Source organism: Epinephelus moara, chromosome 16, assembly GCF_006386435.1.
Source record: "Epinephelus moara isolate mb chromosome 16, YSFRI_EMoa_1.0, whole genome shotgun sequence".
Lineage (NCBI taxonomy): Eukaryota > Metazoa > Chordata > Actinopteri > Perciformes > Serranidae > Epinephelus > Epinephelus moara.
In genome coordinates this window covers 22601086-22613761 of record NC_065521.1, presented here as the reverse complement: position 1 = coordinate 22613761, position 12676 = coordinate 22601086, and the positions used below count along the sequence as shown (strand labels likewise).

General features: G+C 38.8%; 3 protein-coding genes across 4 annotated transcripts; 2 read left to right on the top strand and 1 right to left on the bottom strand.

The window, feature by feature from the left end:
- Positions 1-92: 92 nt before the first annotated feature.
- lzic (leucine zipper and CTNNBIP1 domain containing) lies at positions 93-2836 on the bottom strand. The gene is made up of 7 exons (XM_050063958.1): positions 2649-2836; positions 2224-2349; positions 1940-2075; positions 1235-1333; positions 1005-1100; positions 697-778; positions 93-616 (listed from the first exon to the last, which is right to left on the bottom strand). The coding sequence occupies exons 2-7, from the start codon at positions 2322-2324 to the stop codon at positions 561-563; spliced, it is 570 nt and encodes a 189-aa protein (XP_049919915.1). The 5' UTR covers positions 2325-2349; positions 2649-2836; the 3' UTR covers positions 93-560.
- A 32-nt stretch (positions 2837-2868) lies between these two features.
- nmnat1 (nicotinamide nucleotide adenylyltransferase 1) lies at positions 2869-9185 on the top strand. Of its 2 annotated transcripts, none has more exons than XM_050063955.1 (5): positions 2869-2971; positions 3332-3471; positions 4786-4969; positions 6288-6412; positions 8164-9185. In XM_050063955.1, exons 2-5 carry the CDS (start codon positions 3357-3359, stop codon positions 8562-8564), a joined length of 825 nt encoding a protein of 274 aa, XP_049919912.1. In that variant the 5' UTR covers positions 2869-2971; positions 3332-3356; the 3' UTR covers positions 8565-9185. The 2 variants fall into 2 exon arrangements, with proteins under 2 accessions (XP_049919912.1, XP_049919913.1); XM_050063956.1 differs by lacking the exon at positions 2869-2971 and adding an exon at positions 3018-3154.
- A 1700-nt stretch (positions 9186-10885) lies between these two features.
- On the top strand, positions 10886-12513 carry rbp7a (retinol binding protein 7a, cellular). The gene is made up of 4 exons (XM_050063959.1): positions 10886-11069; positions 11350-11528; positions 11705-11806; positions 11918-12513. The coding sequence occupies exons 1-4, from the start codon at positions 10997-10999 to the stop codon at positions 11975-11977; spliced, it is 414 nt and encodes a 137-aa protein (XP_049919916.1). The 5' UTR covers positions 10886-10996; the 3' UTR covers positions 11978-12513.
- Positions 12514-12676: the final 163 nt, after the last annotated feature.

Genomic DNA, 12676 nt, shown 5'->3' with positions numbered 1-12676 from the left:
ACAGGTCATATATGTCTTAACTGACATCCTGCTGCATACTGTGCTGTACTGTATAATGTGTGTACACTGCATACAAACAGACTGACTCATGGTTCTGTCTTTGTAGTGTATTTTAGTCACTTCCAAATCTCCACACCTCTGTAAACACACTTTGATTCAAATAAAATGATATCTTGAATATTTGCAGCACTCATACAGGAAATCAACAATCTTAAAAACAACAACACTGTTGAATTTTCAGTTTTAGGACAGCTGCAACCCAACAAGAAATACAGCACAAATCACATCAGAGTATTTCTCTTGAACTGCCTGGACGATCATTTACATTCAGGTACACGTATTCATATTCAACAAATCACATGCTCGTACCTATAATACAACTTTACACACATCTGGACACATAAAAGACATTTACAAAAGTTGAGGGTTATAAAACAATACTGTTAAAAAGTGTTAGCATCTATAGCAACGCCTAGAAGTGCACTCGTTATTTACAAAATCAATTGGCACATTTCTCTCTTGGTAAGACACAGAGTTAAAATTAACATTTTGTAGAATTATTATGTCTTAGGTTTCACACCAGAGCTAGCTAAAGCCAGAATTTTGTCTTCTGAGCCTGAAAGAGAAGAAAAACAAGGTAAATATGAATGTTTATCCAGTATCTTGCATATACTGAAATCCTGTGTTTATTCTCACCTAAGTTTGCCGTCACTTTTTCAAACTGGCTCAGAGTAGCTGTGGCATTTTCAACAAGAAAAGTCTCATCCTCTGGAGTGAGCTGTCCACAAACAAAAACAATGCACAGTTAATTCAAGCTTTGATCAGACAATTAAGTTTAAATGTTACGGCTCATTCTGAAATTAGATTTAGGCCTGTTGTAGCAACTGCTCCGTCAGCCTAGTGACAGCGACTAAAATAAGTCGTGTGGACTCATGAGCACAAGCCTCTGAATCAGCCATGAACCCATGGAAAAACATCACATCTCCGCTGTGAGCGTTCCTCACCTTCTCTCCAAGTTTTCTCAAGGCCATGAGGATTTCCAGTTTCTGCTGCGTGTACACATCCCGCGACAGTTTCCCCACCATGACATCTCGGTCCATCTGTGCAGAAAATCACACACAAGTTGAGCAATACACAGATAAACACAAAGGAGTGATTGAGCAGTTGGATTAAACATATACAACGGTGTATTCAGCAAACAACAGGATCATATCATTGGCACTGCACTACAAACCTCTGCTAGTCTGGTTCTCAGCTGGCCTGGCTGCTTCTTGGCAAAGAGTCGGATGACCTCTGGGGTTTTGAAAGCTTGGCTGATGGCAGCCTGGATTGCCTGATGGAGACAGAAACATCGGACAAATTGTCACATTTCACAAATCACTTTTTGAACTAGATTAGTTTAATGTCCATATGGTATTAAAGTCACCCTTAATACACAGTACTTGCACATTATCCATTGATTGTCCCCAGAGAAAAGGGAATATCAAAATAGGATCTCCTCTTTGTCCAGCTTATTTCTCCTAGACTGAGCGCAGTATAACATTGTCTGAGAAATAGCCCTCCTCTTATCTCAGTCTGATCCTAGTTTGAGATAATGAAATGCTCTTTTTGCCTCTCTCACTGCGGTTACCTTTATTTGTCCAAAATAATCACCTCTTGAGATAACAGCAAGATTCAAGAGAAATGTGACTGGCTTAAAAATGGTCATGCACAATTCCAGACATTTGTCTCAGTGATCAAACCCAAGTCTCAACTCTGTATTTTATTTGTCATGAGAGTTAAGAAACGTCTGAGAAGCCTATGAGCACAGCAAAATAACTCCTGCTGATTTATTGTGCTGCTCCTCATTTCTCCTAAGGGGGGGTTAGGAGAAACAGATCAGGATTTAGTACAATGAAAAGACTATTGTGAGCTGCAAAATTGTCATCTGGGTCCATACCAGCTGCATTCCACTGAGTTCATCCACAAGTGTCATGTCTCCTGTCATGATCTTCTTCAGGGAGTCGTTGAATTCACTCAGCTGCTCCAAGGTTTCCTTCTTTGTCTCCTCATACTCTTCCTCATCCAGCTCTTCTCTGGAGTAAACAAAGAAATGCTATGATATGTAGAAGCACTTTCTGGCTTAGACTATTTCATTACCTGCCAGTTCTAACTATAATGTGGCAGCTCAGTAAAGAGCCTTTAGTGTAACTGAATTATTTAATGAGTATCTCTATAATGCACCTGCATTCCTCCAGATCCTGAAGCTGCTGCATCAGTCTGTCAAGTTGCTCTTCCATGTTTTGCCTCAATTTTCCAGTTTCTGATTTCCCGCGAGAAGCCATCCTTCATTAAAATCTTATTTCCAACCTTTGGAGAGCGCAAAGCACAATAAAACAGTCAACAAATATGAATCCTACTTGGCAGTATCACCTTACTGTGGCATAAACAACTTAAAGTCGACTTAGCATGCTATTTAGACTTCATCAGAAAGCCGTTTTTGGAGCTAACGTTACAACAGGACTGTTCAACATGTAACGAGACGTCAATTATATTGATAAACCGCGGACACATATATTCGCTGGAAGCCCAGACTAACGCTACTCTAACACTTCAAGTTGTTTAGTTAGCTAAATAGCTAGCTAGCATGCTAACAGAAAACACCTCACCGGGACTCGCTTTGTAAACAGTTGTAAATCAGTCCTGCGGTGAATTTGATATCTGCACCAGCTTGATGAATGCGCAATAAAATTAACTAAATCATTGAACAGGAATTCCTCGGGAAATTAGTACTTTTAAGAAGGGTTACAAAATATTCGTCGAGGCGCTTGTAGCTTGTGGCTTTGTGATTGTGAATGCACCCTGGGAGAGTGGGTGCGGCTCTCTACTTCCTGGTCCATTCTGTCCAATCAGATGTCTGGATTTTAATATAACGTCCAAACAGGGAGCATGTGACACATTAGCACCACAGAGCCGCCGACTGCCGCTGCTGGTAGCACAACGCTTGTTTACTTATTTTAACCTGTCAGGAAACGTCTAAACTCAGTGTTGACTTAATGTTTTGTTTGCTTTAGCATCCTGTACGTTTATCATGATGGCAACCGTCATGCTAGTGTTGCCTGGTTACAGATAAAGCTAACGTTAGCTACAGTTTACAGCTACAGGCTAGCTAACGGTAAATTAAGCTAGCTAACGCACAATATAGTTTTCATTGAGCGTGTGTAACTCTTGTCACATTGTCAGTCAGTCTGTTATACCGGGTACAGAGCTTCCTCTCAGATGTCAGAGAGCCAGAGGGATATTTGTCAGCTAGCCTAGCTAAATATAATCTTTGTTTTCTTTGTTGTTGTAGTGTCAACACAGCCCCAATATGAGGCATGGATGGTCACAATATAACCAAAGTGGTCCTGCTGGCCTGCGGGTCCTTCAACCCCATCACCAACATGCACCTCAGGATGTTTGAACTGGCTCGAGATCATCTGGAGGACACAGGTGGAGTGAGATGAGAAATAGAGACCATGTAGAAATCTGAAAGTAGTCAGATCATTTACTTCATGCAATAAGTAGATCTACCCCGATACATCCATTACATCATGTCCTGCAGTCATATGTTTTTACTCAAGTAAAAATAGAGTTGGGTGATTTGGAGAAAATCCAATATGAAAGTATTTTTGACCAAATATCTTGATATCGATATTGTGACAATATTGTATTGTTGACTATTTGTACATTTAGAAAATATTTACACAATGAGATTTTTGATAAATGGCCATCAGTAATGTGGAAAAAATGAAAAAGTGGGTAAAGACAAATAATACAACAGGTAGAACAGTCTGGTAAGTTTCATCACTTTACTGTAATGCAGCCTTTAAACTAGGAAAAGACAGCATTTGTGATAATATAATATCCAAAATCTAAGACAAAATCTAGTCTCATATTAGGTATGAAATGAAATAACGCTTTCTGAAGCAGAATGTCTGCTGTCAGAGTTACAGCAACGTACAGTATATACTACATTATCAGATTATTATTATCGATGCCTACATGTGTAAGAATTTCTGATATTGTAGCTGGTCATGGTTGAGCTCATTTCACACACTTATGTGCTGTTTCTTGGTAATTTTATTAACTTTTACAGCCTTGTTTTTGCATATATGTAAAGTAACTAGTAAATACAGCTGACAAACAAATGTAGTGTCGTAACAAGTACATTATATCCCTCTGAAACATAGTTGAATAAATATGTTAAATAGGAGAAAATGGAAATACCAAAGAACCTCAAAAGTGTAGACAAGCACTGCACTTGAGTCGAGTTATACTGTGTTTCACCACTGCTAGATTCAACAGGAAGCAAGATAATCTGTTAAATCTGTCTGTTAGTAAGAGCGTAAAACAAGGAATTCATCATATGAATTTAGAGTCATGTGTTTTACCTTTATTTACTTATTTAACCAGGAAAGTTCCGTTTAAATTAGGAATCAGCATAAATAAAAACACTGGTTTCATACAGAGAACAAATAATACAAAAGAGACAAAAATAAGGTAAAGCAAAAGGAACTCACATCTCAAAAGAGTTAGTTTCGTAACCAGGTAAATAAAACATTTACATTTTTAGGAGTCTACCTCTAGTTCTTTTATTCTGGATTTAAAAACAACAGCATATTTCATGCTGAGGATGCAGAATACATAAATGCCCCTTTCCAACTTTCAACTTTTAATGTGTGGATATAACAAATTAACAGTGTCCTGCATCAATGGTGCCATTACTATGAACCATCTGTTAACACCACTTCTTTAACGTCTAAGGTCAGTACAGGGTGGTGAAAGGCATCATCTCTCCAGTGGGTGATGGCTACAAGAAGAAGGGTTTGATCGAGGCCTGCCACCGCCTGGAGATGGCCAGATTGTCCACAGAAAACTCAGACTGGATCACAGTAGATTCCTGGGAGAGTATGCAGCCAGATTGGGTGGAGACAGCTAAAGTCATTCGGTAAGTTGACAGTAATGTCCTGTTCATTGCAGACAAGTTTTTATTATAGGTGTAAGGAAATCTGTGTGTCCTTGTTGCTGTATTTTGTTTTCCTCTAATTCATCTTCGTCAGTGAATGTACCTCAACTCACCCATTCATTAAGCTCTAACATAACCACAGTAGGTAGTAATGACTGTTTAACAAGTCACTTACAAGCAGCCCCTTTAACAGTTTAGGATTTGTGCAAGTGATGTATGGTGGCAGTAAGTGGTGTCTTAGTGATGTTAGCTGAATTCTCTAGACGTTCTTTAGTCATGTCATCTGTGCTGTTCATACACACAGTGCATAAAAACCCTGCAGCTGTTCAGTGTCACACAGTGTTTCATTTCACTCCATATATGAATCACTTTAAATCCATCATCACTCATGTATTTAAAGGTTAATGTTTTCTATTGAACTTCAGACCTGATATGTGACATAATTACAGCTGACAGTTTTTTTGTCTCAGTGTGGCAAGATGGGTCTAAAGTTGTTGAAAAAAGGAACTATATTGCAAAAAAAACTGGGCAATTTCCAGTTCTTGAAAAGTTTGTTAATTGCATAAATACATTTAGAAACGTACTTTTGGTGCTTTCAGTTGCATTTCATCACACAGGTTCTAACCTGATGCACTATGATTATTATAAGAATCACTGAATACTGCCCAGAAGTTTGTTTACCAAACTAGAAATTAAAGCTTGGATGAAGTCAAAATAAAATATTGAAGTCAGAAGAACAGACTGAAAGTATCACTAACAAAGACACACAGCTGATTTTTAAATGTTCATGATGAAGTGCTCATAATTGTGGATTCAAATGTTTCATCAATACTACATTTAATTCTGTAGACTACTGAGGAGAACAGCTATTACCTGTGGAATTTTCTAAACAACAAAATAATCTCTGAGGTTATATTTTCATCATTTGATGTTTTATAAAGTTTCATTGTTTGATGATGGTAAAAAAAAATCTGAAAAGTATCTAAACTGCAGGTTCACAAGGCATTTTACAGGAAACAAATAGGAAGTTGTAAAGAAAAGTAGAATTTTGATAATAAATGTAGTTTGCATAAAGAGAAATCTATTTTAGGTGGTGAATAAGATAAATATTAGGTGCAAAGCATAATCACAACACCTGTTTGATTTCCCAAAAGCCTGCTCCATATTGAGCAGAAGTGTGTCGGCTGTAAACTGACTGTTGTATTGCCAGTATGACTAATACTGGCTAACACTGTACGCAGTGCATGTACCTCTACCTTCATCTTTTGATGCTATATTTATCTTGTCTGTATCCACCTAGGCATCACTATGAGGAGCTGCTTGCAGCAGAGCAGAACAACGATGATGTGGACACGGTCAAGTACGCAAAAAAGAGACGCATAGAGGAGAATTTTACTGAGGGTTCGTCTTATCACAAAAGGAGAGGTATGCCATGTACGATTATGTAACTTAAGTATTGTTCTTTTCAGCTCCTCCCTTTTCTAACCCCTGATTTCAGACAAGTCTGAGCCTGCCTGCACTGTATGCATGGTGTATTGTATTCACTTTAACCTATAAAACAAGGGACAATTGTGTAATGGTGTGTGCTGGGTGACACCCAGTCACACCACCATAGACAGGTGTGAGACAGCAAGAGATGAGCCTCAGTGCATTAGTGACGCAGACACTACTGACAGCATTCCTCACATTAGTGACAAGTTTAAACCGTGTGAATCTGCCATGTAGCTGCACTGCACAGGGTTATATACATGAGCAGGAGGAGTGCACACTGTCCTAAATCATACTGTTATTGACACTTGATTACATTATTTTTTAAAAGAGTCTGCAGAGCACTGATTAGCTGCAAAGAGCTGGCATAGTTTCACTTCTAAATGGGTGAATTAAGAGTTTATTTTAATCAAACCAGAGTTTAGTTTAGTTTAGTTTAGTTTGGTCATTTTCCAACTTATAAAATACAAATGTACTGGTAGATAGACAATACATAAACATTAGATTAATGCTTTTTTAGCAATATAAAACAAAACAAAACAAAACAGGACCAAAAATGTGTAGGCTGAAGCTGTAGCTTATTACACCTACCCTTTTAACATTCTTAGTTTTATCAGCTCCCTTTAAATGATACAGAGCAATAAGAAAGTGACCAAACTAAGTATATATACATTATATAGGCCTAATGTTTACCCAAATATCCCAAACACATTTCATGTATCCTTTGGTGTTCATACTTCAGTTTTATATTTGTTAATCATCTTGTGTTTAAATATTTTTTTTAAATCTAATGTGTGTATTACACACTTTAATTTCTGTTTCTAACCCATTCCACAAATTTAGCTTTATTTTACATTTGTTCTGCTCTTCGTTTTTGTGAACATACTCTTCCCTCTCAGTTCATACTGACATTCTCTTATTTGAAACAACCTCTGGATACAGTTTGGTAACATGCTGTTGTATGCTCTGTAAATTAGTGATGCTATTTTAAAATCTACAAGGTCACTAAATTTGAGTGCCTGTGAATTTATGAATAATTTATTTGTCGGTTCGCAGTAATCGGCTCTGTTTATGATTCTGATGGTTCTCTTCTGAAGCAAATAAATCGGATTTGTGATTGTTATATGTTTTTCCCCAAACCTCCACAGCTGGTGATTCTTAGAACAGTGGAAGGACAAACCCAGACAGCTTTTGGGATTTTGATTTTTATTTGTGTTGACTTAGAATGACGTGTGTTTTACAGTGATAAAATTAGTACATATCAAAATGGAGTCTGGTGGTTTTGCTAATGACTTCAGGGCTGTTTCTTGTTAAACAAAAGGATCTTCCTCTTTAACAGAAAGGTCTGTCTCTGTATGAATCCTTGTCATAATTTTGTCTCACACTTGGAATAACAATCTGAGCCTGTCAGTGGCAAAACAAACACTTTTAGTGGACGTAAAGTGATGGCGCACACATGCCCCGAGTGTTTACATTGCAGCTTGTTTCGCTGCTGCCATCTGCAGAACTCTCACTCAATACTGCACCAGTTTCAAAAACTGTTGTTCCCATTAGTCAGTTAGAAACAAAAATATGGTAAAAAGGGTCCGGGTTGAAAAAAACAAACTTACCCTTTAAAGCACTCAGTAACTTTGTTAAGACAGAAACCAGTCTCATTGTGATACACTCTTTTCTTTCTTTGTACCCAGATGGTCCTCAGCTCATGTTGCTGTGCGGGGCTGATGTCCTGGAGTCCTTTGGCGTCCCCAACCTGTGGAAGCAGGAGGATATCGCCGAGATCGTGGGCCACTACGGTTTGGTTTGCATCACCCGCAGCGGCAACGACCCCCACAAATTCATCAACCAATCAGACATACTGTGGAAGCATCGCAAGAACATCCACGTGGTCCACGAGTGGGTGACCAACGAGATCTCAGCCACTCACGTGCGCCGGTCGCTGCGTCGACGTCGGAGCGTCAGGTACCTGCTGCCAGACGCCGTGCTTTATTACATACAAGAGCACGGCCTCTACAGCGCCGAGAGCGAGCAGAAAAATGCAGAGGTGGTTCTAGCACCCCTTCAGCGATACACACCTGCATCCTCGAGCTGAGAAAGGTTACTGCTGCAGAAACACAGATGAAAGCTGTCGACACTGAGTGCTGTGACTTTACTGTGATCTAAAGCATTTTATACACAGTTCAGTTTATTTAAGCTTCCTCCAGTGCCTACTACACAGAACAGTCTTTTCTAGCAATGTGTGCAAGTTTTTTAGATACTTCTGAGTGAAGTGATTTACAGTTATAACACTTAGAATACTTTTTGTGTGTGTGGGAAAAGTATAAAAGCTATAAACAGAATAACTGAGCAGAGTTCAACCAGCTAGGAGTTCATACAAATGTCGTTGCTGCTGCAGAAACAAATCTGATCTGTGATTATTTAACTAAGGATTCACAAATGGTGTGTGATGTAGTCAGCATACAGTGTGTCTGCTGTTTCATGAAATACAACTAGAACAAACTGATGTTACTCTTTTTACTTGCTTTACCTCAGTGCTTCAGCAGACTCTCTCTCAACTCCTCACATTTTGTACCTAGGGTAGGATTTGTTCATGCACTCCGTAGGCAAAGCACGCAATACGCTTTCAACATGTTTATTTAATGCTGCAGGTTTGAAAGTGAAAGTGTGATTTGTATTGGCTGGAAATAGAATAAACAACCATCTTTGTTTTCCACTGTGGGATCTTTTCATTACTGTTACAATGGTATTTTCACACAGATAAGAAACGACAAACATCCTCAGTTCAGGAAGTGCCAAACTGACACCTTCTCTGTTTGGTTAAAATGCTGTTTGTTTGTCAGCGGGGGTTCAATTGTCTTTCACGTCATCATCACTGACAGAAAGATATGAGCTGAAATAACAAAATGTAGCAAACTAAAGACTCCTTGTGATAGCAGCGTGTTTAAATAAAGGTGTAACTGATTACATCACATTAGTATCAGAGATGGTGCCTTTTATTGTTGGAGTGATGGTATTAGATTATATTACCTGAATATGGTATTCAATCTTAAAAGCAAAGTTAGTGTTTACTGACTGTGGTTAATTCTTATTACATCTCAGAGTCATGTTTATCTTCTTAAACAGTTAATTCTGCATCAGGCAGATGTGTGGACTCGAGTCACATGACTTGACCTCAAGTCACATATTTGATGACTTTGACTTGACAAATTCAAAAATGACTTGTAGATCCACTTTGACTTTAAAACACCAGTGACTTGTGACTACACTGGGACTTGAGCCTTTTGACTTGGAAATACTTGATAACCTTTCCCTGAGCCGAAAGATTAAAAAGTGTGTTGTTTAAAACGTGTGCCACGAATCAGTTCATTTCCCGAATCAATTAATGTTAACGCTATTCATACCCAGCAAGTCGGCATTTAATTCCCCAGATCCAATTTGTTTCCAACAGCATCCAATTAAGTTGCAGGAGAGAACCATAATTAAAATGATTCCAGAGATAATTACATTCATGTACAAAAACTACACAGTAGTCAATAAATAACAAAGTGCTGTATGTTAAAGGTGCTGGTTAAAAGTTACAGTGGGTGATGCAACATCTTCAAACAGACTTGTTTTAACAAATAAAGAATTCAGGATTTTTATAAATGTAATAATATTATCACTCTGTTGTTAAAATGGCATTACATTGGGTGAGGAGAGCATTATGACTTGTTTAGAACTCGAAACTCTTGGTCGACTTGGTCCCACCTCTGGCGTCAGGTGCCTGTGATAGAGTTTATTCACATGTTTAATTCTGGGTGTGAAACAACATCAACCAAGTTTTTCTGCATTGCATCTTGAGCTGTTGTTTTGCTGCTAAGTTGAAGTCACGGGAACGAAAAAGTCCCTCAGTGTTTGGACAAGCTCCATCGTCTGTCAAAAGTGGAGGTGCGTCAATTCCTTTCACGCAGCATACCAGAGTGTTACCATAAATGTCAGTATTATTTTCGTCATTGCATAGATAGGTTTGCCATTTTAATGTAGGTCATCTTTATAAAAACAGGACGGGAATGATACAGATATCACTAACCTCAGAGACAAATCATATCAATTTAAATGTGAATATCAAGTATTTCAGAATTGAGTTACTATATTTAGTGTTTCTTGTGATGTGAAGAAAATACCAGACAAGAAGAATCATCAATCTTTCAAATGTTAAGATCAACAAATTTTCCTTGTGTTTATGTGCATGTGTGTGCATAACATGCGACACACAATTCTGCAAGGTGTATTACTCAGTGGACTGCGCGGTGAGACCAGTCTGACATGTCTGTCTTCTACTCCACATCCTGGCACTGATGCAAGCATGTCCTCAGGGGACAGCGAATGAGATAAAGGCACGCCTCCCTTTATACCTCCAGGTCTTTCAAAAACCTGCATTTTCCCAGCCTTTTGTCAGAGCTCCTTGTCAGCCCTGCAGATTGATGATCGGATTTTATTCACACACACCTCTCAGACGGAGGAACAACCGAAAAGGTTATCAAAATGCCAGCCGGCCTCTGTGGAACATGGGACATGATCAGCAGTGTCAACTTAGAGGGCTACATGATTGCACTGGGTAAGTCTTTAAAGCAGGTTTTACTCCAACAGTGCTCTCAGATATTAAATCTCTATTGAGGATCTCTTGAGGTGTCTGCATTTATATTGGTCTTACTTAAATCATGCAGTGAACTGCATGCAGATGTAGCACAAGGAATGAAATACTTTTCCACATTAGGCTGTGTTGTTGCAGCTATTTATGGTATGCATGGGACTGTGTGTTTGTAACCTGTGGCTGAGTTTGTCCCCCAGTTTCGCTGTCTGTACACTCAAGAAAAACACTTCCTCCACCATTCCAGGTATAAGCCGAATGGTGCGAAAGATTGCTGTGAAACTGAGGATGAGGAAGGTGATTGAGCAGCAGGGGGACCAGTTCATTATCAAAACTATCAGCACCTTCCGAAACTACACCATCGCCTTCAGAGTGGGTGAGGAGTTTGAGGAGTTCACCCAGGGACTTGACAGCAGACATGTCAAGGTGAGGATACATGGACGATGGATGGCAGAGAATTATGTATTCAAAGTGATTGCAGGCATAATTAATGATTGCAGGTGTTTTGTAGATCATGTGACATGTTTGTTGTTTTATTTGGGTAGCTGAACCTGTTCTGTGTTGTGATTTACACCCTCTTTCCTCCTCTGTGATCTGTGCAGTCACTGGTGACATGGGAGGGGAATAAACTGGTATGTGAGCAGACTGGGGAGAAGAAGAATCGGGGCTGGGCTCACTGGATTGAAGACGACAAGCTGCATCTGGTAATAATATTAATATGGAAGATTTAATATTTTAAATAACACAAATACTTTTTAATAACATTTTATTTAACGTCATGATTAATAAATGTTTCTGTGACCTGTTGCCCTCAGGAGCTGTACTGTGAAGGGGAAGTCTGCAAGCAGATTTTTAAGAAAAATGTGAGCGAGTGAAGAGAAAATAAAGTTGTATTTCTGGAGAAGTTACTCTGTGATGAGAGGCGTCATGTGCTGGATCCATTACTGTAAAACTGTGAATAACAAAACCATGCTTAAAGTTAAGTTTGTGGTATACTCTCTGTAATGGGACATCAACGCACAGTCTAGGCTTTCCTGTCAGGGTATGGATTTATACCACTAGATGGCATCATTGCATTATATTTGTCAGATACTTACTGGTCTGACTGTTGTTTTTACAGTCTATGGTCTGTAGCTAAGTGGTGCTGGGCCTCAGAAGTCTGTTTTTGGCTCTTTTAAGCTGGCTTGAGACTCAATGCGGGCTCTGTTTGGTGCAAACTTTTTGTATCCTTTACATCTATTACCTGATGGGACAAATTTCTAATACCACATTTTCTTTGCACTGGCTTGTGCTGTCCATGTGACATTTGGTTGAGATATTTGTCACATCCCTCATTCATGTAGATACATTTATGTACAACACAGTGAAGAACAATTTTATGTGAATTTTGTTTAATAAAAACGTTTTTTGAAAGAGATCCTAAGTGACATATTTTGTTATTCAGTCATTCCTTTCTGGCATTCTGTTGTCAGTAAAATGAACAAAATCATTTAAATGGCCTGTGACATCATCCATCCCACTGGTGATGATGAGAAAACTGTGATATTATAATACAGTGGGGTTTATACTGTCTG

Excerpts from the sequence above, each read along its gene's own strand:
- lzic (XM_050063958.1), bottom strand. The coding sequence starts at position 2,324 with ATGGCTTCTCGCGGGAAATCAGAAACTGGAAAATTGAGGCAAAACATG. Across the intron at positions 2,076-2,223 it reads CAGGATCTGGAGGAATGCAG|AGAAGAGCTGGATGAGGAAG; the intron begins GTGCATTATAGA and ends TGTTTACTCCAG. Across the intron at positions 617-696 it reads AAAAGTGACGGCAAACTTAG|GCTCAGAAGACAAAATTCTG; the intron begins GTGAGAATAAAC and ends CTTCTCTTTCAG.
- nmnat1 (XM_050063955.1), top strand. The coding sequence starts at position 3,357 with ATGGATGGTCACAATATAACCAAAGTGGTCCTGCTGGCCTGCGGGTCC. Across the intron at positions 3,472-4,785 it reads AGATCATCTGGAGGACACAG|GTCAGTACAGGGTGGTGAAA; the intron begins GTGGAGTGAGAT and ends TTAACGTCTAAG. Across the intron at positions 6,413-8,163 it reads GTCTTATCACAAAAGGAGAG|ATGGTCCTCAGCTCATGTTG; the intron begins GTATGCCATGTA and ends CTTTGTACCCAG.
- rbp7a (XM_050063959.1), top strand. The coding sequence starts at position 10,997 with ATGCCAGCCGGCCTCTGTGGAACATGGGACATGATCAGCAGTGTCAAC. Across the intron at positions 11,529-11,704 it reads TTGACAGCAGACATGTCAAG|TCACTGGTGACATGGGAGGG; the intron begins GTGAGGATACAT and ends TGATCTGTGCAG. Across the intron at positions 11,807-11,917 it reads AAGACGACAAGCTGCATCTG|GAGCTGTACTGTGAAGGGGA; the intron begins GTAATAATATTA and ends TGTTGCCCTCAG.